Below are 22793 nucleotides of genomic sequence, written 5' to 3' on the forward strand. Positions count from 1 at the left end.
ACTAGTGTGTTGAAAATTGAAACAAATGAAAACTCCAACAAGGATTAATTAGGTTTACAAATGGTATTATATAATTAGTCGGAGTTGGACAAATCAAAGGGGATCACATCTCACCTAATCGATGTCGATGATAAAATCAAAGTGCTACTTCCACGTCTTAATTGGACCCCACCTTTTCTCGAAGAAACTTATATTTTCCAGAGACACAGAGCCTGAGATGTAAATAAAAAAAGTTCGACAAAATTCAGAGCCGGAAGAGGTCCAAACTCCTAAGGTGTCAACTCTTTAACAAAACATCCTGACCAAACCTGCAAACCTGCCTACATGATCATCTTTTTGAGAATTTCGAAAATTTATAAATCGTGTTTATTGTATATCGTACTATTAATTTTTGTCAAATATTATTTATGTTCAATTTTAAATAAAAAACTTAAAACATTATGATCTCACGATTTATGATGAACGAACATAATTCACGAATTCCTAGAATCCTCAAAAAGATTCGGATTCCCAAACGTGCAAAAGCATTAAGAATTAAAAAAAAAAAATTATTAGCTCAAATGTGTTTGATTATAGTATTTGGTCAACAATCAAATGGAATAAAGGAGGATATGTTGAGATACAAGGGTGTTGAAAAGACTGGTGGCTAATAAATGACCACAGTACATTGGCATAAGTTTTTCAGAATTGGTAGAAGTTTTCAATGCCCATGTAAAGTAAAATTGAATTTGTAAATGCATGGAGATTGTATTGTCAAGGGAAGTGCTGTAAACTTCAATGAGCAGTTAATGCATCAGTTTGGAATTGCTCTATATATAGAGCACTCCGTATGTTTTCAAGTAACAGAAAAATATATAAGAAGAGAACGAGAGAAAATATCAATAACATCATCTATCCTCCGTATTTATTTTTTATCCTCTTATGCTATAGTTTTAGTGTGACATTTTTCATCTGCCTCGCACCTACCATTAAAGGGTTATCTCTCTAACTTTGACCTATTTATAACACGTTATCAGCACGAGTCTCTAAATATAATTATTCTCTCATCTCTCTTCGCCGAACGAAAGAAAGAAAAAATGTTTCCTTTAAGGTTTTTACTGTTTATCTTCTTCCTCTGCCTCAACTACGCGGTATACTATCGCGACGAACTGTTTGCTTCATGCCTGCTCTTAGTTCTCAACCTAATGGTTACATACATCTTTGATTTCTTGTTTGGTTTGGATATTGATTACTAACCCATATTTATTTATGTTAATTTTACTGCAATCCAAGATGGTGCAGTACAATCGCCCATCTTGAACTGCAAACTTATTCTTACTGCGATCCAAGACGGTGCGGTATTATCGCCTATCTTGGACTGCAAATTTTAGGTGGAGCAGTATAATCGCCCACCCTACCCTGCATATTTAAATTTGTCTACTGTTTAATTTCATTGCAATTTTAGGTGGTGCGGTATAATCGCCCACCCTGCTCTGCGTATTTAATTTTCCTACTACTTAAGTGGTGCGGAATAATTGCCCATTCTATGTTACATTATTTCAATGAGAATGGTGCGGTACAATCGCCCTCCTTATTTACCCTGAAAATCTCGAGCCAAAAGTTTCGAGTGCTTATCATTTTGACCTGAAGATCAAAATGCAAATTTGTAAGAACCAGAAGTTCTAACGTCATATTCCTCCATTAATACATATTATTGCAAGTTCTTATACATCTCATTTTCTTTCAGAAAAAAAAATGGCAAACTTGGCGAAACTTGAATTTGCTGCCCTGGATATTACCGGGAATAATTACCTGACCTGGATACTGGATACCAAGATCCATCTAGAAGCAGGGAATCTTGGAGATACCATCAGGGAAGAGAGTAGCTTATCTTCTCAAGATCGGGCAAAGGCCATGATTTTCATTTGTCGTCATCTTGATGAGGTGCTAAAAAGCGAGTACTTAACAGTTGAAGATCCGTTAGCTCTCTGGAATGCCTTGAGAAACAGATACAATCACCAAACAATGGTGATTCTTCCAAGGGCCCGCTATGAGTGGACTCATCTGAGGATCCAGGACTTCAAGTCAGTGGCAGAGTACAATTCTGCGTTATTCAAAATTACCTTTCAAATGAAGCTCTGTGGGGATATTATTACTGAGGAATATATGCTGGAAAAGACTCTCAGCACATTTCATGCCTCTAACGTGCTCATGCAGCAGCAGTATAGAGCCGAGGCTACACTGAGTACAACCATCTGATATTTGTGCTTTTAGTAGCTGAACAGAACAATGAGCTCCTGATGAAAAATCATCATTCCCGACTTACTGGATCTGCACCATTCACAGAAGTGAATGCTGCTTCCTTTGAGGTGAATGCCACATCCTCTGGTGGTGATAATCATAAACGAGGACGTGGCCACAAGCGAAGTCGGTAGAACAGGAAAGGCAAGAACCATGGAGTTCAGTTTCATAACCAGGTTCCGAGGCATAATTCAAGCCTGAGCTTCAAAAATGTGAATCACCACAAAGGCAAAGCTCATATAAACAATGCTCCCAAAAACTCTGAAGGAGCCTGCCATAGGTGTGGTGGTAATGGGCATTGGGCGCGTACTTGTTGTACCCCAAAACATCTGGTGGATATGTATCAAGCCTCCCTCAAGGAGAAGGGTGTCGAGACCAATGGATATACCTGATCCAGTGTTTGACTTATCAGGGCAGTTGAACACAACCCACTTAGATGTTCCAGATTTTATTGTGGAAATGGGAAATGAAGTATACCGGTCCAATTGAATCATTGATGTACTTTTATTATGCTGAACTTGTAGTATTTTAGATTCAATAAAAGTGGCATGTAAATTTCTTGTGATAACTTGCTTTTAACTCTGATTCTCTTACTCATAGAGCATGGATAAAAACTGTGGTTATTCTCAGAACATGAGAAATGGTGGAGATATTTATCTTGCAGACAGTGCAACCACACATACAATACTTCGTGATCGAAAGTATTTCTCAAGCTTAATACTTACAAGGGTAAGGGTAACAACAATATCAGGACCTTCATATGTAATTGAAGGCTCAGGGAAAGCCCAGATTATGTTACCAAATGGAACAATATTGTCCATACAGAATGCATTGTATGCTACTCGATCTACTCGAAATTTGTTGAGTTTCAAAGACATACGTTTAAATGGATACCACATTAAAACGAAAAGTACAGAAAATGTGTAGTATCTATGCATTACCTCCAATGATACCTAAAAGCGTATATTGGAGAAGTTGCGTGGTTTGTCGAGTGGATTGTATTATACATACATAAGGACAATTGAATCACATACTGTCATAAACCAGAAGTTCATTGATTCAAAAGTTTACATGCTTTGGCCTAACCGTCTGGGTCATCTAGGATCTACCATGATGCGTAGGATCATTACCAACTCTAATGGACATCCATTAATGAGCAAACACATTACTGTCTCAAATGATAACCCTTGCAAAGCTTGTTCTCAAGGGAAGTTGGTAATTAGACCATCACAACTAAATGTTGATGCTGAATCCCTATCATTTATGCAAAGAATTCAAGGGGATGTTTGTGGGCCTATTCAACCATCATGTGACCATTTCGATATTTTATGGTTTTGGTTGATGCATCTATTCAATGGTCACATGTTTGTCTCTTGTCTACTCGAAATGTAGCCTTTGCGAGACTTCTTGCTCAAATAATTAAGTTATGAGCATAGTTCCCATATTATCCCATTAAGTCAATCCGACTTGATAATGCTGGTGAATTTACGTCTCAAACCTTTGGTGATTATTGCATGACATTGGGCATTGATGTTGAACACCCTGTTCCTCATGTCCATACTTAAAATGGTTTAGCATAAGCATTGATCAAACAGCTTCAGTTAATAGCTCTCATGGGTGATAAAATCAAAGTGCTACTTCCATGTCTTAATTGGACCCCATCTTTTTCTCGAAGAAACTTATCTTTTCCAGAGACCCAGAGCCTGAGATGTAAATAAAAAAAAGTTTGACAAAATTCAAAACCGGAAGAGGTCCAAACTCTTAAGGTGTCAACTCTTTAACAAAACATCCTCACCAACCCTGCCAACATGATCATCTTTATGAGAATTTCGAAAATTCATAAATTGTGTATGTTTATTGTACATCGTACGGTTAATTTTTATCAAATATTGTTTGTGTTCAATTTTAAATAAAAAAACTTAAAACAATTTATGATCTCATGATGTATGATGAATGAACATGATTCACAAATTCTTAGAATCCTCACAAAAATGATTCGGATTCCCAACCCTGCAAAAACATTAAGAATTAAAAAAAAAAAAATAGTAGCTCAAATGTGTTTGATTATAATATTTGGTCTACAATCAAATGGAATAAAGGAGGATATGTTGAGATACAAGGGTAATATATATTAATTGTAATGTTCCACCAAATACATTATTATTGGTATAAGATATATAACTAAGGGTCAATGCTTAAAATCGAAAATCGAAACCAAAATATGAACCAAGTCAGATTGCATCAAACGGCTAAAGCTCCTAACAAAACAAAAGTACAAAGATGTCCATGCCCTTAACATGTTTATGGGAAATGGATATGTAAGGTTATAGTATCGTTCTCTTTCATGATTTGGATTGTGTTTTACTTACATAAAAAATCAAGAATAAAATTTCATACCAGAACAATCAGGTATCATTCTCAATCACAACTTCTACTAGTCCGAATAAGTAACGATGAAATAAACAAACAAATCCGCTTACTAATGGCAAGCATATGACTTTATTCCAGTATATGGAATCCATACAACCTGTATCAGGCCCAAATAATTTGGAACTTGGGCCTCGACAGTTTGAACAAAATAATTCACAGTTTTGGCCCGGCCCAAGTTATCGTTTAAAACATGGCGGTCCTCCTTCCCATTTAACGTTCTCGTTTTAAACGCAGCAAGAGCCAAAAACGCGACTGTTCATCCGAAATTCGGATTCCGAATCTCAGACGAAAAGAGATTCAAAAAAATTCAAAATCCTGGGTAACCGAAAGCGAGCCAGAGAGAAAATGGGTGAAACCGGAATCGACGTCAGAGTGATTAATCAGCCGTCGTCGACGCCGTCGCGCGTGAAGAAGAAGAAGAGAGTGACAACCCAGAAATCGCCCCAGAAGGCTCCGCCGTCTTCTTCCGCGGAGGACGACGACGGGAGTCCAATTAGGCAAATTCTCTGTGTCAAAAACAAGGTTGATGTTAAACACTTCGAGGACGTCGAGGACTGCTTCATCTTGGATTTCGATCCCTCGGAGCCGGTGCAGTTGTTCAAGTTGTCCGTGTCGGATAATGGTGGTGGTGGTCACGATAGTTCTCCCGATATCGCTGTTGTTGCTGAGAAAGGACAGGTTTTGATTTTTACCCATGACCCATTTGTTTCTTTGTGTCAATTTTCTTTCTTTTGTTTGGTTTCTGGGAAAATGCAGGTGAAGAACTGAATTTGAAATCATAACTCCATTTTATTTCTTTGTTCTTGTGTTTGGTTGCTGGGAAAATGCAGGTGAAGAAATGGATTTTAAATTATAACCCCATTGTGGCATTTTTCCTATGAACCTTCAGATGTTTAACCTCAAAAGATTTGAAATTTATAAGAAGTTTCCAACTTTTGTGCTTATTTGTTCATATTCCAATTTTTGTGAATTTATGAGCTAATTTTGTGAATATCTGATGCCTTATGTTGGTTTGAATTGATGCTGTGTAGGTTGCTTGTAGAGACTATCCACATTCAAGGCACCTCTGCCTGAAATTTCCTTTCGGGACAACACCCCATGAGAGCTACTGTGATCTGGTAATGGAGTTTTAAAACTTCAAATCTTTGCGTCTTGTGACTGTATCCCTGATTCCCTAGTTCTGTTGTTTAACTTGGCGTCTGAAAAGTGAATTCACTGACTGTATGCAGTGCTACTGCTATGTTTGTGATTCTGCCGCTCCATGTGGGTTATGGACACTATCACATTGCCATGCCGCTGGGCACATTGGTGATTGGAAGTCCAAAAGGATGTTGAGGAAGCAGCAAGTCGCGGTGAAGAAGTGAACAAAACTCTCGTTGTTTAGCCGAATTGCAGTTAATGGGATATGAGAAATACCAAAAAACTGAACTGTTGTTCCGCTATTAGGCCGATTTGCAGCTATGGGATGCGAGAAATACCAGGAAAGTGAACTGTTGTTTTGCTCGTTAGCGGTCAAGTTCAAGTAATTTTGTTCATAGGGAAGGTGCTTGAAATGGCATTTGTTCTGACTCGAAAAATTGTAGTTACTGATGAACTTATGATGTTGGTGGAGATGGAATCAAATTTGATTAGTTCAATTCGAGTTGCTTTCTTGTTAGAGTTTGCAGGTATAAGTGGGTTTTTGGTGCTGGTAACCGGAATTGCATATTCCTCATGACATGGAAGAGCATCTATCAAGTTGCATATGTCTTTTGTTGCCTATTCGGAAAATTAAAATCTTCATGAACGTGATGGTTCATCAAGCCGCGAGTATCTCAAGATCCTTTCAATGACCTACGTTGCGTTGAAGGGATATCTGTATGCTCTGATTGATTGCGGAACGTCCTGTGAGACCTTAACCGGATGTGTAGTCATAGGTGGGAGGTGGCGACGCACAACAACCAATCATATCCCATTGCTTGAAAAAAAAATACTCAAAAAAATGGGTGATCGTAGGTTAGCCTCTGGGTAAGTTCTAGCAGGGCTTTGCATAACTGGACACATCAGTTGGTAACCAAATTTTGACGTAATAAGTTAGTGTCTTTAGAATTATCTCTCTCTTAACATGATCGCAACATATAAATATGTAACTTAGGCTGATTCCCGCTGTAAGTATGCTAAATTTCTTGCGTCCGAGTTTGAATTTTCTTAATACAACACACGTGATTTAGTTATTGACCTTACGTGTGCCAAGATATGAATGTGGGCAACGTTACAAGCGAACAAAATAAACGAAAAGCCCATATGGCGGGCCCACATGTAACAAGAAACCCTTTGCCCTCGCGAATCATCATCCATCTCCATCACGCTCTCTCTATATACGCGCTGCTGCTCCTGCCCCTGCCAAACGGCTAAGACTGTTCCCCTTTATCCGTTTCAGAATTTCCAGAGCTCCGTCGAGGAACACAAAAGATGTCACCGGCTCCACTGGTTCAGCAGGATGCCGCCGCAGCCGACGAGGTCTCCTCCGTCGAGCAGCTCCTCAAGAGCTCTAATCCGGTAAAGCTCTTCCCTTTTCCCTTTTTTGTGGGGATTAAATATTTTGTTTTCATTTTCCATTTTTGTTTATTTACTAAACTTTGAATGGTGGACTGGTATTATTGGTAGAACAAGGAGGAAGATGAAGTGGTGGTCGAGGACGTGAAGGACGACGAGGACGAGGACGATGACGAGGACGACGATGATAAGGAAGACGGCGCTCAAGGTTGCTCTTTTTTCCTTCTTGTCTTTTCGATTTTACGGCATATTCGTCATTTTGTTTCTGCTGTTTATTTGTTCTCTGTGCTTCCTGAATGTTCTCTGTTGCTTGGAGTTTTGGATTTGTTACGAATGTTAGCAGCACGCAGAGGATGAAAGGTTCAGATTTATATAAAAGCTATGGAAATATTGAGAGCATAAAAGTTTTCTTGGCTGATTTTGATGTTAGTTTTTGAGATGTTTTCGACCCGAAACGTAGATGCATGATTTTGTGTTCATTTGTGCTAATGTTTCTAGGATTCATATAGCCGACCCCACTTAGTGGGATAAGGTTTGGTTGTTGCCGTTGTTGTTTTGACACGAAGTGTAGTTCAGTTTGTTCTGAACTGTAAAGATTCAAACTGTTTTCGTTCATTTATGCTACGGTTTCTTTGTGAGCCTGATTGTTTTTGGTGTTTGATTACAATGAGTATGTGTTATTTATGTTGTTCTTAAAGTGATCTTGATTAGACGATGATGAACAGGTGGAAGTGAGGCTTCGAAGCAGAGTAGAAGTGAGAAGAAGAGTCGAAAGGCAATGTTGAAGCTTGGGATGAAGTCTGTTACCGGTGTTAGCAGGGTTACCATCAAAAGGACCAAAAACGTAAGTTGATGTTTGGTTTCCAGTTGGTGCAATTGGGATATTGTTGTATCATGCTCGATATTCATTGTTTGTTTGCTATTTCTTGGTGTTTCAGATACTATTTTTCATCTCGAAACCTGATGTGTTCAAGAGTCCAAACTCTGACACCTATGTCATATTTGGCGAGGCCAAGATCGAGGATTTGAGCTCCCAGCTTCAGACACAGGCTGCTCAGCAGTTCAGGATGCCAGACATGAGTTCTGTGATGGGAAAACCAGAGATTTCGGCAGCAGCTGCTGGAGCTCAGGATGAAGAGGAGGAAGAGGTTGATGAAACCGGGGTGGAGCCTAGGGACATTGATTTGGTCATGACACAGGCTGGGGTATCGAGGAGCAAGGCCGTCAAGGCGCTCAAGACTCACAGCGGGGACATTGTCAGCGCTATCATGGAGCTCACCACATAATTGGCCAATGTCAGTAGTTTTTGTCATGCTCATTGTTTACTTGATGAGTGTTTTGAATCAGTGTCGTGTCGGTCATTGGTTTTTGTAGCTCAATCGGACGCCCGTCTATGTGTATCTGGATTGTGCTTCTCTTTTCTTCTGAGGACTCAAAACATTGGCAGTGATGGCTTTCAGGTTTTCTGATGTACTTCACTCCTGAGTCATGAGTTTTTAAAGTTTTCTATGTTCATCTTTTCGTAAGAGTTGTCTGCTTCATGGATTAAGATGTAGTTCACTGTTTAATTAGAGACGAGATTTGACCAACTAGTATTAAAGATACCAACAGGATCCTCTCCGGATTCTTTTGGTAAGAATTTTGGAGATTCGTAAATCGTGTTTATTCATCGTACATCGTGCAGTCAATTTTACTTGTAAATAAACAGTTGATCAAATCTCGCATCTTATCAAACAGTGTCTATAGCATAGCATGGTTTATGTTGTCATATAGTATTACTCTTCGATGATATTCATTTTTACTTGTAAATAAAGAGTCTTAAGTTTGTTTGTCGTAATAAACTCTTACCAATAACAAGAATCAATAAACAAAAAACAAAAACAAGTAAACACAACGGGGTGGTCTAGTGGTTCAGACGAATTCCAGGATCATATATCATATTGCACGTTCGAAGTTCAATCTATGTCATTGATGAATCATACGATGATATTCATGAGAGGCTAAAATCCTCTGTGAGTCTTTCTGGCCACCAAAAATATGAATTGCTGTGATAAAGCCATCAACTGATCCTATTTTATGAAAAGAATAAATCAAAACAAGTGGTGAACTACGGGATAAAAAATGAGTGCAAAAAACATTTTCCATCGGAAAAATATTGCAAGCGATTTAATGATTGGGCTTGGTGGTGCCGCCAAACACTAGCGGGCCCATTCAGAAACCGAAACCCTTTGCCCTCGCTAGTCATTGTTTCTCTATACGCCGCTGCGTCAGCGTTACGAATTGCTAGACATCATATTTTTATCCGTTTCAGAGCTTCTAGTCTCCGCCGACATACCCGAAACATGTCACCGGCTCCACTGGTTCAGCCCGAGGCCGCGGCCGCGGCCGCCGAAGAGGTTGTCTCCGCCGACCAGCTTCTCAAGAACGCTAATCAGGTAAAGCTCCTCCCTTTGTTTAAAGTACCCATTTTTTGTTTGGTTTATATATGTTTCGAATTCTGAGCTGCTACTGTTGTCAGAACAAGGAGGAAGAAAAAGTCGTGGTCGAGGACGTCAAGGACGACGACAAGGACGAGGACGAGGACGATGAGGACGAGGACGAGGACGACGATGATGATAAGGAAGACGGCGGTCAAGGTTTGTCCTTTGTGTTGCTGTTCTTATCGTTTCGATTGCTTGGAGTTTTGGATTTGTCATGGATGTCTTTGCGTTTTTTAAGGGCATGTTTGATTGGTAGGAGCATATAGAGGGTGAAAATATTAGACTTTTGCAAAAGCTATGGAAATAATGAGAGCAAAACAGGTAGCTCGAGTGATTTTGATGTTAATCTTGAAGTGTTTTCGGTAGAACCCAAAAGCCGAATCGTAGTTCTGTTTGTTGTAAACTATAAAGATTCAAACTTTTTCGTTTATTTATACAGTATTTTTTGCTGCTCAATCACAATGAGTATGTATTATATCTGTGTTGTGCTTCGAGCAATGTTAATTCGATGTAACAGGTGGAAATGAGTCATCGAAACAGAGCAGAAGCGAGAAGAAGAGTCGGAAGGCAATGCTGAAGCTGGGTATGAAGCCTGTTACTGGTATTAGCAGGGTTACAATCAAGAAGACGAAAAACGTAAGTTGCTGTTTGATTTCCGGTTCGTGAAATTGAGATATTGTTATGGCCAATGGAACCGTCGATGTTGATTGGGTGTTCTTTTTTGTGTGTTTCAGATACTATTTGTCATCTCGAAACCCGATGCCTTCAAGAGTCCAAACTCCGATACCTATGTGATATTTGGCGAGGCCAAGATTGAGGATTTGAGCTCTCAGCTGCAGACACAGGCTGCCCAGCAGTTCAGGATGCCGGACATGAGTTCTGTGATGGGGAAACCAGAGATTTCCGGAGCAGCTGCTGGACCTCAGGCAGATGAAGAAGAGGAAGAGGTTGATGAAACCGGGGTGGAACCTAAGGACATTGATTTGGTCATGACACAGGCCGGGGTGTCAAGGAGCAAGGCTGTCAAGGCTCTCAAGACTCACAGCGGGGACATTGTCAGCGCTATCATGGAGCTCACCACTTAATTTGTTATCCTCGTGCTCGTTGTCAGTTGATGATGAGTTTTTTTGAGTCAGTGTCGGTCGTTAGCTATTGTTGTCCAAACGGACGCTCGTCTATGTGTGGATTTATTGTGCTTTTCTTTTCTTTTGTGGACTCAAAAGACATTGGTAGTGAGGTCTTCTGGTTTGCTGATGTACTTCACTCCTATGTCATGAGTTTTTAAGGTTTCCATTTCGTCTTTTAAATCTTCCACATTAGGGTTGTCTCTTGCAATTTGCTCGATCTCGCTTTGCTTTGTCAATGACATAGATCGAACCCTGGGGTTGTTTGGCAGCAAGTCTTAGTGCTCGTTTGGATGTGCTTTTTAAATGATTGAAAGCGTTTTTAGTGAAGATGTTTTTAAAACCAATCATTTGTAAAAAAGCAAGTAAATTCAGGAAAAATACTTAAAGTGCTATTTGCAGAAAGCACTTTAAGTGCTTCTTGCAGAAAGCACTTTAAGTGCTTTTGAAACCAAAAATCATTTTCTCTAAAAACGTTTTCAATCATTTTAAAAGCACATCTAAACGAGTTCTTATTTTGTCACGTTGGAGGACATGGAATCGATGCCCTAAAAGGAGACGAGCTCTTATTTTGTCATGTTAGAGGACGTGGAATCGATGCCCTAAAATGAGCAACATGTGCAAGATTAATTCACCCTAACAAAGCTAGTACAGAATTGTAACATCATAAGCAATCGTCCGGCTGCGACGCCTGGATCCCGAGAGGACCCTTTTCGAACCTCGTCCTTAACGATTGTGTCCGCTAAGGTGCGCGGAGTAGTATAAAACCACACCCGGAGCTGCGAATGAACGTGTAATGAAATGCCTGCATGCATCCATGCATCTGCCCACACACTATCGAAGACTCGATCGCCGTTACATAATTGTAGAACACATACGTTCCGAAATATTCAAATTAAGTTCACAAACTTTGTACAAAAATATCGTATCCAGAGTCATTTAGTTTGGAAATAAACAAAAGAGGAGAGAGAAATCATCCACCACCCAGGAAGGGGTGTTTTCTTTCCAGCATCAGGTTCTTCAGTTCTGCCCCCAAACCTCCTCCTTCATGACATGTTCCCAATCCGAGGAAGAGCTATCGTACCAACCTGCCGGAAGCAGATTCCCAGGCCTGTTGATCTTCTGATTATCTGTCGGTGGACCGCCCACGAACAGATGGAATTCCTTAGCAGCCACCATATTACCTTCACTACTGCCAGCTTCATGACTCTGCAAAATAGGTTGCTCCTTCAGTTCTGAACCTTCACCCTCCGATCTCTTGCTAATAAACGGCCAGGGGTTTCTCATACCAGCATATCCAAGACCACCAGTTTCCGGCAGTTGCTGCTCTTCTGAATGCATGTAAGAGTTGTCAATCCGGGATTTAAGGATCTGAAGCCTCGACATAACAGAATCCTCACAGTCGTTTCCCTGGTCGGTCGTGCTAGAACGAGGAGAATCATGGATGTTGATCTCGGGCATTAAGCTATCACTCGTGTTAGGTGCAACTGCAGATATCTTGGGGTCGGGAAGATGTTGCCCTTCAGTATGCAAGTCAGCGTAGTTTTCAATCCGGGATTTGAGGATATGAAATCTGGACAGAACAGAAGCCTCGCAATCATTTGATTGGCTGGTCGTGATTGAAATGGAAGAATCCTGGAAATTGAACTCAGGTCCCGAAAAATCACTTGCGTTGGGTGCAATTATGTCACTCTTGGGTTCAAGACACACATTGGAGCTGGATGATTCCTCCATATTGGCAGAACTAATGAATTTCGATTTCTCAACCCGGTCTTTTATGATCCGAAATCTGGCCATAACAGAAGCCTCGTAATCATCTGTCATCCCAACTGTATCTGATGTAGGAGAATCCTGAATGGAAAGACCATGTGAGGATAAGTTACCATTTACTTCAGATGGAATATTATCAACCTTGTTCGGTTCAGAAACCTTGGAGCTGGATTCGCCCCCATTGGCAGCACCGATCGAATTTGTGTTCTCAACACGGTCCCTTAGGATACGAAATCTTGCCAATACATCATCTTCCTGACTTAATACAGGTAAATCCTGGAGATTTGAAGTTGGACAATCCTGAGCATCAGGCGTCAATGGGTTAACTGGGTTTGAGTCAGGGGAAACATCAGCCATTGATTGCTTCACCATATCTGCATTATATTCAAAGCCGTCTGAAACACAAACACAATCATAAAATAAAGATAAGATCAAAGTTTATCATTTATAGGTACAAAACTACGGCCGTAATGTAAGAGCATAAACCTTCGGATTTCTCTGCCTTGCACTTATCCATTTCAATCTTTACACGATTAAAGCGAGCTTTATAATTAATGGAACATAATACAGCTTCAGCCTCAAGCCATAGATTCTTGTACAAGAGGGCTTGAGGGTCTGTTTCCTCAGCCTGAAAATTCTCACTAAGAATCTTCTTTATAGCCTGAAAAACCAAGGTCCATGCCAAAATAAGCAGCTAATTTTTTTGTACTACCTCATCCCTCAACGGCAAGCAATATAACTTGACATTTTACTTTATGATGCTAGGTATAGGGGTACCTGAGTCATTTTATCTTCTTTCGCCATGTTTTTGTCATTTTTCACAGAAACAGAACCTGTAACTTCATCCTGAATGTTAGAGGCAGATGCCAATGGGACCCTGTCTGCACTCACAACCTGAAGAAATTATTCAGCCAAGCAAAACATTATTATAGAGTATGAGGTAGTAACTGCATGGTGAAGCACCCGCTATTCATTTGAAGGTCTAGTCCCAAATAAGATTCCAAAAACTTAAGCAGCATACCTTATTATGCTCTATGAACACTCTGTTCCAATGAGAAGTATTTTGCTGGAACGATGGCATTTCCTGTGTCAGTGACAATTTCTCGCTGTTCTTTGATATGCAGATATGCAGGTTATTGATCACAGCTTTTATTGCCTCGATATCATTTTTCTTCAATTGAACCAAGCCACATGAACAATTACTAAGCAGCAATTCTGACAAGCTATTCATTGTATCAACCAGCATCTGTGCACCCACTTTCAGCATAGAATCTTCCCCATCAGATTTGGAAAGCTTAGTAGGTGCTTCCTCCACAGACGAACACAATATATTTTCTACAGCATGAGAAGGCACATGCAATGAACCATATTCCATAGTGTCACTGACATTCAGTTTAACATCTGGACCACAAGTCAGTGTTGTTTTCTTCATTTCCACTGCTAATCCGTCTTCTCCACCACAACCTTGTTCCATTGTGTGAGACTGGCCAAAGAGACCAAAGGAGTTTTCCCCATTCCCTGATTTATGGAGGACATTTCTGTAACTTTGAGGTCCTCTACCATGGCTTGTTTCTGAGTCATAAGTGGTCTTCGCGGTATCATCTAATTTATGTTCTCCAAAAGCTGAGTTTTCAACTGAATATCTCTTCAAGGGAAGGGTCACACCCTTTTCCAGCCACCCAAGATCATGGTATTCAACGGTGTTCTTGATAGGCTTTTGGGAGGAAGCATTTTCCGCAGCGTTTAGTGGAAAAATCGGTGGCATTGGAAAATGCAAACCATTGTAGTCCTCTAGTTTCTTTATCTGTTCTGGAACCCCTTCTTCAGAGGATTCAAATGGAGAAAACCGACTACCAGGAACTCCTTTCCAGCAAGGCGAGTCCACAGCTGGATTATTAGGATCTACATTGTCAGATGAACTCGGAAACGAATTGACGGTTTCATTTGTACTAAGTGCCACATTAAAAGCACCAGGACTAACATGAGGATTTTCCAGTCCAGACTTCGCTTTAAACACATGATCCCATGGACTCTTGTTGAGACTTCTATTATTTGATAGCTCTTCATTTCTTTCTGCAAAGAAGCTATCATTTATTCCAAGAACACTGTCCAGTTGGCTTGAACTGAAACGACAGTTGCCTTCAGAAACTTGTGGCTGACGAGACTCTTGTACACTAGAAAGATAATAGTCATCACGACCTATCTCAGCTGCATCACTTTTGAAATTCAACCTTTTGAACAGACCTATCCCTGGTTCTGAAGATTTAGTGCCAATAGCTGGTATTCTAGTGGTAAGGGCAGAGGATAATTTTGAAGTGGACGAAATATCATCCGTACTAGCATCATTCTGTTGTTGCTCAGAGAATACACTGTACGGTGTTTTACAGTTTGTGGTGTTCATGACAAATTGTGAGGATGATGCCTTAGTATGGGTTTCTGGAACTGCTGAAAAGGATCCCGTGACATCAGCAGGGATGAATTTGGAATTTTTCGCCAAAAAGGATTTATCACCTAAGTGCTCTGCACTTACAGATCCACCAAGCTTTTCCCAACCCTGAATATTGATACCATGTGATGCTTCTTCACATGAGGGGTCTGCACATTATACAGATAGTTGGGGGAAAATAAAGTATAGTTGGGGGAAAATAAAGTAGGGTTGCATAACAAACAGGAAGTGAACAAAAAAAGAAAAGAAAAGTAGTTGCACTGGAAAAATTCCATGGACGCATAACTTGGGGAAGACATACCTTGGTTCATGTAATTCTTGTACAGTGATGAACCGGAAACATCAGTCTTCTTTGAGCAGAAATTTCCATTAAAGTCTCCCTGTTTACCCTGCTCCCACTCCCACAAGCCACCCCACTGGGTAGTATACTTTGGATCAGAAGGGTTTTGAGTGTAATCCTTGTGAGAGGAGCTATCCAAGGGAGCAAAATGAGTACTAGACAGCCAATCATAACTAGGCTGACTAGGAACCACCATGGGGGGAACACTCGGAACTGTTGAGGATAGATAAGAGGGATAATAAGGTTTGGCCTCAACAAAACTAGTTGCAGCAGCATTGAAGGATTGATCGTACTTAAACGTGCTGGGAGAAGTTGTGGTAACAGTGTTCAAAGGAGGCAAGTTTGTATTGGATGGTTCAACAGTCTGCAGGCCTGCATATCCATACGCATTCGATGGAGGAATTGAATTGAGATCTGGGGTGGGATTGGCAAAGAAATTAGATGGGGCAGTGGTCGGGTGAGAAGGAAGCCAATTGTGCAAAGAAGAATTCATGGGGGCAACATAAGGTGGCTCAGTCACATCAAATGAGCTTGACATGGGTTTTGGCGCAGGCCGATCGACAGTAAAAGGTGGCGCTAAAGCCGATAAACTTGAAGGCGATGATGATGAATATGGATAAGATCCTCCAATTCCATAAGGCACAAATCCCGCCATTCTTAGACTTTGGTTCTAACACACAAATTAAAGTAAATTGATCAAGACCCACTAAAATTAACATCAACTAAGAGATACTGAAATAAAAAGGTCAACTTCCAAAAACATGAACACTCACGACAAAAATCAAAACTTTATGAAGAACCCATTTGTCAAACACAATAAGGATTATCAATAACAATGAAATTATTATGATCTTTGAGAATCGTGCGAAAAAAAAAGAAACAATTGGTGATGCTGCTTACAATATGATGACGATCAGAGCATCCGTTTTCAGCAATCGCCCAATTAACTGGGTAAAACAAGGAGGAAATAAAAGCACAAAAGCTGTAAAATTTACAAAACAGTGGTATTCCCTTGAATATGTATATATATAGTTCTCTTGCTTAACTATATCCTACAGCTACATCAATAAGAAAACCCAGATTACAGAATATGGCAAGAACAGCAAAATCATAAACCAATCTGGAAATTAATCAAGAAATCTGAGATTTTGAATCAATTGGAAAAGAAATTCATACCAGAGAAGTGACGAGTGAGGGAGGAGAGAGGAGAGAGAGAGAGAGGCAGAGACTGGTGGCAGAGTGTCCTCCGGGTCTTCACCGTCCAAGAGAAGCCAGGAAAGCAGAATTTTGGGCTCAAAAGTCACCCTCTTTGGTTTTGGCCCTTGATTTACGCTTATCTACAAAGAAGCCCCTCTCATTTCGAAGAAATGGTTTAGCTCCCCCCACTTTTGACAATTCATTTTTATTCCCCTGAACTTGTTTTCATCTCAAGTGCATTTTTGCTCACACCCTAAAAGTGAGGTGATGCTCACTCTCCTTGCTTGTTATCGTTAAATTAATTTATTTTAATCGATCTAAAATACGAATATCACAATTTAAACTAATCTAACGAAAATCAGTAAGAGTGATGCTCACCCCCACTTTAGGAGGTGGACAAAAGTATTCCCTCCATTTTTTTTTCAAATCCGGCTAAAGATTCAACGTTAACCTTTTGCGTTTGACATCTTAAGTTTGATTCTTCTACTCTCAATATTGTTTGTATAAACAAAGTACAATGTTCAACTTTTATGTTTGCAAATTTTGAATCAGAAAAGAAAGATTATGGACTTGTATGTATGAATCTAGGTCTTAAAATTGAAGTAATTCTTTAATGAAGATCATAATATTGTTTTGTCGACAAATCAATTCATACTTATATTATAACGCATGTATTTTTCTTTTTTCTTTTTTATGTGCCTTTTAAATTTTTGGTTTACTCATATTATAACATGTAAATTAGTAATACCATATAACAATTTTTCATGACGAAGAATATTAATACATGAGACCCTAGTTTAAACAGTTTTAAATAAGGGAAAAGCTTGACCGCATGGTTGGTCAAAATACTTTTAAAATCATGAGACTTTTATATTTTAATTTTGCACCAGTTTTATATTTCTCTAGTACGATATATGAGTTGTCATAATCAGACAATCGTTTTCAGTGATAGACTTTATTATCACGAGCTTCATTGCAAAACTCGACAAGGTTTAGATCCATACTTATGAGAGCAAAGGAGCTGTAAATGAACCAAAAGAGCGTCTGAGAGTGTGAGTTATTGGGTGGGACAACTCTCACAGAAAATGCAGTGCATCTTCTTCAACCATCTTTCATGACTCGTTTCTTTCGTTTGCAACTAATTGTCGAGTGAGAAAAAGTTCAAAGATAGCTCAAACTAATTAGCTACTAAACCAAATTTGAACATGTCACAAAATATAATTTGTCTTCTCAAAATTTCAACTCTATTTATAATTATTTAATTAACTACTGTTTTAGTCAAGTCGTTGGAAAATCTTCAAGATTAAATGTCCACACCGACAGCTTTCTCTATTATTTTTTATGATTCAAACTTGTGAATGGTTAGACCGACCAAGCAAGCAGTCGGAGGCATGGAGTGTTTGTGGTTTTGTTTCCAAGTTCATGTTCACATAACATATATAAATATAAATATATATTGATATACATATGATCTGAATTATTATAAAGCTACCTGATTAAGAGTCCTGATTAACGAATCATGGATAATCAATCATAAAATTTGTCACCTTTTGTTCCGTCCCATCATTCAAGGTTTTTTTTTTTTTAATTATTTTTTTTATATTATAAGTTTAAACACATAAACTGAAGACTTACAGATGTCCCGACTAAAAAATGTGAGTATGAGACAAAGACTCAAGACAAAAAAGATAAAAGAAGACCTAGTATTTGGAGCTAACGAAAGATATGACGCAAATTCGAACGCTATGGTGTTCAGTGTTCTAGTATTTGTACGGCCGATTGCATGGGATAAGTATTGGTTTTTGTTTTATATTATAGGTTATATGTCATTTGTCAGTTAAGATATTGAAGCAATCAAGTAACCATACCTAATAACTGCTAAAGAAATTAGATTTATGTCTAATTTTAGCAAATTGTTTTCTTGCATTAGTTTATTTGTTTACCAATTTTATTATAATTTAAACGATATATGTCTCAAAGCATTTTTACTGATAACGGGCTATATTCCATTGACTCAGCTTGAGGCTTGATCTGCAATCAATAGAATTTTAATAATCTTAAATCAGGCAATTAATTAGTTAATCATCATTTGATCTCTTTTACGGATACAAAAGAGACTAATTAATCAACAAAAACCTGCTGCCTGCAATATAAAACTTGTATAATATATGATCCAAGATTACATATGCATGTATGACTAATTACGATAAATTAAACTAATAGAAGATTACTGCAGAAAACAAAGAATTTCATATACATACACCGTTTTCATGGAAGCATACTGCAGCATCCAAAAATGAATGCAGATAAAGTAACCAAATAAAAAAGATATCAATGAAAGACGTGCAAATTAAGCAACCAATTAGAGAAAGAAAGCCGCCCAATCCATCTCAGGAGTGTATCCATCAGTGATGTACACTAGCTTAAAAATATAGATAAAAGGAAGAACCAGCGTCGTAAGTGGAGGCCGGCCGAGAAGCTAGACGAAGATTATTCACGAGACCACGAAAACTGGTATTGTGCCGCCTTGCTGGTACGAGCTCCTCCGCCATCCTCGCAAGGGCTGCCGTGTATAACCCTAGCAGCTCTGCAACAATGCCTACCCTTATCATCCCTTCTTTTATAATTTATTTTCTCACCCCCGCAAATTGTAGAGCCTCCGTTCAAGAGAGCGAGAGCGGCTACTGAGGGAGAGGGAGAGAGAGGTATTGATTGGTAGGTAGCTATATAGTTAGCAATTACCGCCTTCAAAGCTTTGTTTCAAAGTCGTAGATGGTTGGTGACTTTACATATACCTTTTAGTTGGTGTAACGTGTGGGTTTTATTTAGCCAAATTTGATTTTAAAGGTAATGGATATCAGGTGAGGTGACGGCAAAAAATGCATATAAATCCATGTAGATTATGCATACAGATTATATTTTATCTCTGGTTGGATTTTCAACTTTCTGGTATCTTCTATTTATTTTCCGATCGAGTTAGGCATAATGTGGATTATGGACGAAAATTACCATATGGTGAGACTTCTTCACCCAGATTACGTACACGGTAATCACATTTCTGGTCAGCTTAGGCGTAAATTTTAATGATTAGAGTGGTATTAATCACGTTTTGTTCGCCTGGTTATAAGACTTTTGTTTGTACTCACCTCACCACTTTTTGTTGGCTGATGTGGCAAGAACCCAGTGGAGGGTTTTGGATGGATGGGCGTGAAGTGGCTTAAAAGTTAGAAAAGTTTTTGTGTACTAACCATATTTTTATGCTTGAGAATTCGCATCAAATCAGCAGGGGAAAATGAGGAAAATGCCATGTGGTTCTGCTTTTTGTTGCTTTCCCACAAGTATCTAACTTAACATATGTGATTTTCGTGCATTTGTACATGCATATGTCATTTTATTTAGGTAGTATTACAATTCTGAATTGCAGTAAATTGGTAACTATATGGGCACATGATCATCATGCTTACCCTACCAAAGAGTTAACAGGGAATAAACTTGTCAAATCGTGCCAAATAATTTTGAATATAAAGAGAAAGAGGGGATAGATAAGACCAGTACCCAATTTCTTTTGACTACCAGAGTGAGAGGATGCCGATCAATGGAGGAAGTCTGGTTTACGAACCACTACAGTGAGATTTTTACATATCGATTTGACTCGGTCTTCTTATTTTGGGTGTGTTATCACGAGTGTATACTTATTTTAACTCTCTATCTCAAGTAGAGGGATAACTAAGCTTTAGCGGTAATTATACAATACCAGCTTCTACTGGCAGATGATTAAATTCCACACAACTAAAGTACATGGTAGTTATCTAATCCAAATTGCAACAAGAGGAAGGCAGCAAGCATTATCTTCTTTTACATTTTCTTATCGATCGTTGTATATAATCAATTAACGTTGAGCTTCATCCTTGAGGGTAATGAATAAGACCTATTGAAAACTTTCTTCCATGGAGTCCATGCTTTCCAGCTCAAAGATCGAACCCTAATCAGAGCCAAAGAAGGCTTTGTGTATTTACCACTTGAACTATTATGAATAGGAGAAGGAGAGGAAGGTGGTGGTATTGTCACCGCTGGTGGTTCTGGTGATTGATCTTCTAAGGCGATATTGTCTTTAGGGTTCCAAAAACATGCGTGTTTTCTCTTGCTCCTTACGGTTGCAAGCACATCGTATTTGTTGCATATTCCCCATACCGTCACCTTTTGTTCGTTATAATTCACCTTCACTGAGTATATCCCTGCACGTACGTATAAATATTGTTACAACACAACATTAGTTAGGGTTTAGTTCACACTTTTACTTCTGCTTAATACCCCAACTGGACCAACCCAGACTGTAAAATGAGTGAAAACCCTAATGTATAGCCACAGGCCCACAAAAATTATCTAATTTCAGGCTTCAATTTTGCGAAGGGCCTAGGATATCAGACCTAGTCAAACTAAACGACTGCTACTATAATGTCTCACTCATGACCGAGGCGGGCACACACAACACAACCAAATTAAAACATGAAACTTGAGGGGACTGACCACCTTGCAATGTTGCATTGTTAGGTTGAAGAAAATGTAAGAAACTATTTGTACTTTAGATTTATATGTGCTATGACTTCCAACTGAAATACCTGAGAAAAATATCGACAATGGTGGCGCTTAGCAATATATCATAATATGTACGTATAGAGAGGTATAGTTTACCTTTGAGATAGGAGAGGGTCTTCTTTATTTTCTTCTCACATCCATGAGAATAGAGAGGAACCATCATCTCCACATACTGCGCCTCTACGTTTCTGCAGGCAGGAACAATTTGCATATCGGCCATATCGAAATCCAAACTCTAATTTAATTATATAAAGCTTCAAGATGTATGCATGCATGCAAGAGATTGTTGTTCCTGTTGTTCTTGCATGGTTCTTTTGAGATGTTCCCCTTATTGTTTATCTCTATGTATCATCACATTTTCAAGGCTTTATATAGGATTAAGTTACTAGACATTGTAGGAGGTCGACGTCCTCAGCTAAGTATTCCTGGACATCTTTACAAAAGAAGGGTATAGCTAGGCTGATCGAGTGTGTTTTTTTTTTTTTTTATCATGGTTATGTTTAAGCTTTACCATGCACGGCTGCTGATTGACCAGTTCGTATGATTAAAGATTATTAAGCAATAATATTCCTGATTAAAGATTATTAAAGATACACTGATTAGAGAAAATCTTGGTTTGGATATTGGAAGGATGTGTCAGCAGCGCTTGGATATACAAAAAAAGTGCATTGTGTGTGTGCGTGTGTTTATCTCCTTTTCATGCATGCATGCATATGTGCTGGTCGTTCAGTTTTATATAGTTTTCAGATTATGACTCCCATGTGGCTTGTTTTCCTTATCAACCAAGTTTGGCTTTCAGACTTTGGAACTTTCAACAATACTACTTTTAATTATTAATTATCTTAATCCTGATTAATTTAACATCTCTCAATCATGTAATTCCTCTCGAGATAAACATTCGTACTCACGGCACCATGTCATCATTTTGCGCTCTTATTGGTTATGCCGCCATGCACATGCATGCAAGTTTTATTTTTTAATTTCTTGATCGTACCAGAACAGATGAACCCTAATATCCCTCAAATGCCTAAAAGTCTAGAAAGTACCAATATTGAAAAACACTGGATATAACCATACTAGCTAGGCTAGTCCCACAGTAAAAGTGGTTTTCTAGCTACTTTGTTTAGTTGCGTTGAGAATAATCAAGAAGTTAAGGTACGTTTGCTTTATTTCGAGTGAAAAAAGTAGCTTCTGAAGTTTTAAAGTTTTAATTTTCATTGATGCTTTAATCATCTTTCAGGCTTTAGCTTCTGACTTCTAATGTACACTTTGTTTTTTAACTATTTTTTTTCCTTAATTACCGTGCGTTATTATATAATAAGTTTGGTTTCTCAAGAGTCTATGTAATTTAGGTCGACTATATTGAACCAAATATGTATAGAGAGTTAAGGGAAGAAAATTTCAAAGCCTAATTTGTTTGGGGATTTGTTATATTTTGCATTGGGGCTTAATTTTCCGCTACGTAATATATATTGAACAAGGATACTATTTACGTTCCCTACATGAATTATAAAAGGAGAAGTATTTTGTTTGGTAAGATTACAAAATATATCAATATAATCGTCTGTGGCTTACATAACTAGTGTTTGATATTA

General features: G+C 38.8%; 5 protein-coding genes across 5 annotated transcripts; 3 read left to right on the top strand and 2 right to left on the bottom strand.

Annotated features, from left to right (window-relative positions):
* The first annotated feature begins 4946 nt into the window (after positions 1 to 4946).
* LOC103943350 lies at positions 4947 to 6347 on the top strand. The gene is made up of 3 exons (XM_009353634.2): positions 4947 to 5388; positions 5742 to 5828; positions 5940 to 6347. Exons 1-3 carry the CDS (start codon positions 5056 to 5058, stop codon positions 6072 to 6074), a joined length of 555 nt encoding a protein of 184 aa, XP_009351909.1. The 5' UTR covers positions 4947 to 5055; the 3' UTR covers positions 6075 to 6347.
* A 709-nt stretch (positions 6348 to 7056) lies between these two features.
* LOC103943348 (nascent polypeptide-associated complex subunit alpha-like protein 2) lies at positions 7057 to 8766 on the top strand. The gene is made up of 4 exons (XM_048571091.1): positions 7057 to 7248; positions 7357 to 7453; positions 7971 to 8089; positions 8184 to 8766. The coding sequence occupies exons 1-4, from the start codon at positions 7162 to 7164 to the stop codon at positions 8529 to 8531; spliced, it is 651 nt and encodes a 216-aa protein (XP_048427048.1). The 5' UTR covers positions 7057 to 7161; the 3' UTR covers positions 8532 to 8766.
* A 752-nt stretch (positions 8767 to 9518) lies between these two features.
* Positions 9519 to 11039, top strand: LOC103943349 (nascent polypeptide-associated complex subunit alpha-like protein 2). Its single transcript, XM_009353633.2, has 4 exons — positions 9519 to 9680; positions 9764 to 9881; positions 10243 to 10361; positions 10460 to 11039. The coding sequence occupies exons 1-4, from the start codon at positions 9588 to 9590 to the stop codon at positions 10808 to 10810; spliced, it is 681 nt and encodes a 226-aa protein (XP_009351908.1). The 5' UTR covers positions 9519 to 9587; the 3' UTR covers positions 10811 to 11039.
* An 830-nt stretch (positions 11040 to 11869) lies between these two features.
* Positions 11870 to 16710, bottom strand: LOC103943347. The gene is made up of 8 exons (XM_048571028.1): positions 16582 to 16710; positions 16306 to 16352; positions 15367 to 16075; positions 15150 to 15214; positions 13641 to 15119; positions 13397 to 13513; positions 13106 to 13280; positions 11870 to 13014 (listed from the first exon to the last, which is right to left on the bottom strand). Exons 3-8 carry the CDS (start codon positions 16058 to 16060, stop codon positions 11870 to 11872), a joined length of 3675 nt encoding a protein of 1224 aa, XP_048426985.1. The 5' UTR covers positions 16061 to 16075; positions 16306 to 16352; positions 16582 to 16710.
* Positions 16711 to 18742: 2032 nt separating this feature from the next.
* Positions 18743 to 21818, bottom strand: LOC103943346. The gene is made up of 2 exons (XM_009353626.3): positions 21295 to 21818; positions 18743 to 20837 (listed from the first exon to the last, which is right to left on the bottom strand). The coding sequence occupies exons 1-2, from the start codon at positions 21416 to 21418 to the stop codon at positions 20488 to 20490; spliced, it is 474 nt and encodes a 157-aa protein (XP_009351901.2). The 5' UTR covers positions 21419 to 21818; the 3' UTR covers positions 18743 to 20487.
* Between the last annotated feature and the right edge of the window lie 975 nt (positions 21819 to 22793).

The sequence above is a fragment of a genome, unplaced genomic scaffold, assembly GCF_019419815.1.
Source record: "Pyrus x bretschneideri cultivar Hongxiangsu unplaced genomic scaffold, Pyrus_bretschneideri_v1 Contig57, whole genome shotgun sequence".
In the NCBI taxonomy this organism is placed as follows: Eukaryota; Viridiplantae; Streptophyta; class Magnoliopsida; order Rosales; family Rosaceae; genus Pyrus; species Pyrus x bretschneideri.

What these genes read in the sequence shown, in the direction of transcription:
- LOC103943350 (XM_009353634.2), top strand. Translation starts at nt 5,056, where the DNA reads ATGGGTGAAACCGGAATCGACGTCAGAGTGATTAATCAGCCGTCGTCG. An exon ending in TTGTTGCTGAGAAAGGACAG is followed by an intron (nt 5,389 to 5,741) that starts GTTTTGATTTTT and finishes GATGCTGTGTAG; the next exon opens with GTTGCTTGTAGAGACTATCC. An exon ending in ATGAGAGCTACTGTGATCTG is followed by an intron (nt 5,829 to 5,939) that starts GTAATGGAGTTT and finishes GACTGTATGCAG; the next exon opens with TGCTACTGCTATGTTTGTGA.
- LOC103943346 (XM_009353626.3), bottom strand. Translation starts at nt 21,418, where the DNA reads ATGGCCGATATGCAAATTGTTCCTGCCTGCAGAAACGTAGAGGCGCAG. An exon ending in GACCCTCTCCTATCTCAAAG is followed by an intron (nt 20,838 to 21,294) that starts GTAAACTATACC and finishes ACGTACGTGCAG; the next exon opens with GGATATACTCAGTGAAGGTG.
- LOC103943347 (XM_048571028.1), bottom strand. Translation starts at nt 16,060, where the DNA reads ATGGCGGGATTTGTGCCTTATGGAATTGGAGGATCTTATCCATATTCA. An exon ending in TGTTCATAGAGCATAATAAG is followed by an intron (nt 13,514 to 13,640) that starts GTATGCTGCTTA and finishes TAATTTCTTCAG; the next exon opens with GTTGTGAGTGCAGACAGGGT. An exon ending in AAGAAGATAAAATGACTCAG is followed by an intron (nt 13,281 to 13,396) that starts GTACCCCTATAC and finishes TTGGTTTTTCAG; the next exon opens with GCTATAAAGAAGATTCTTAG.
- LOC103943349 (XM_009353633.2), top strand. Translation starts at nt 9,588, where the DNA reads ATGTCACCGGCTCCACTGGTTCAGCCCGAGGCCGCGGCCGCGGCCGCC. An exon ending in TTCTCAAGAACGCTAATCAG is followed by an intron (nt 9,681 to 9,763) that starts GTAAAGCTCCTC and finishes TACTGTTGTCAG; the next exon opens with AACAAGGAGGAAGAAAAAGT. An exon ending in CAATCAAGAAGACGAAAAAC is followed by an intron (nt 10,362 to 10,459) that starts GTAAGTTGCTGT and finishes TGTGTGTTTCAG; the next exon opens with ATACTATTTGTCATCTCGAA.
- LOC103943348 (XM_048571091.1), top strand. Translation starts at nt 7,162, where the DNA reads ATGTCACCGGCTCCACTGGTTCAGCAGGATGCCGCCGCAGCCGACGAG. An exon ending in TCCTCAAGAGCTCTAATCCG is followed by an intron (nt 7,249 to 7,356) that starts GTAAAGCTCTTC and finishes TATTATTGGTAG; the next exon opens with AACAAGGAGGAAGATGAAGT. An exon ending in CCATCAAAAGGACCAAAAAC is followed by an intron (nt 8,090 to 8,183) that starts GTAAGTTGATGT and finishes TTGGTGTTTCAG; the next exon opens with ATACTATTTTTCATCTCGAA.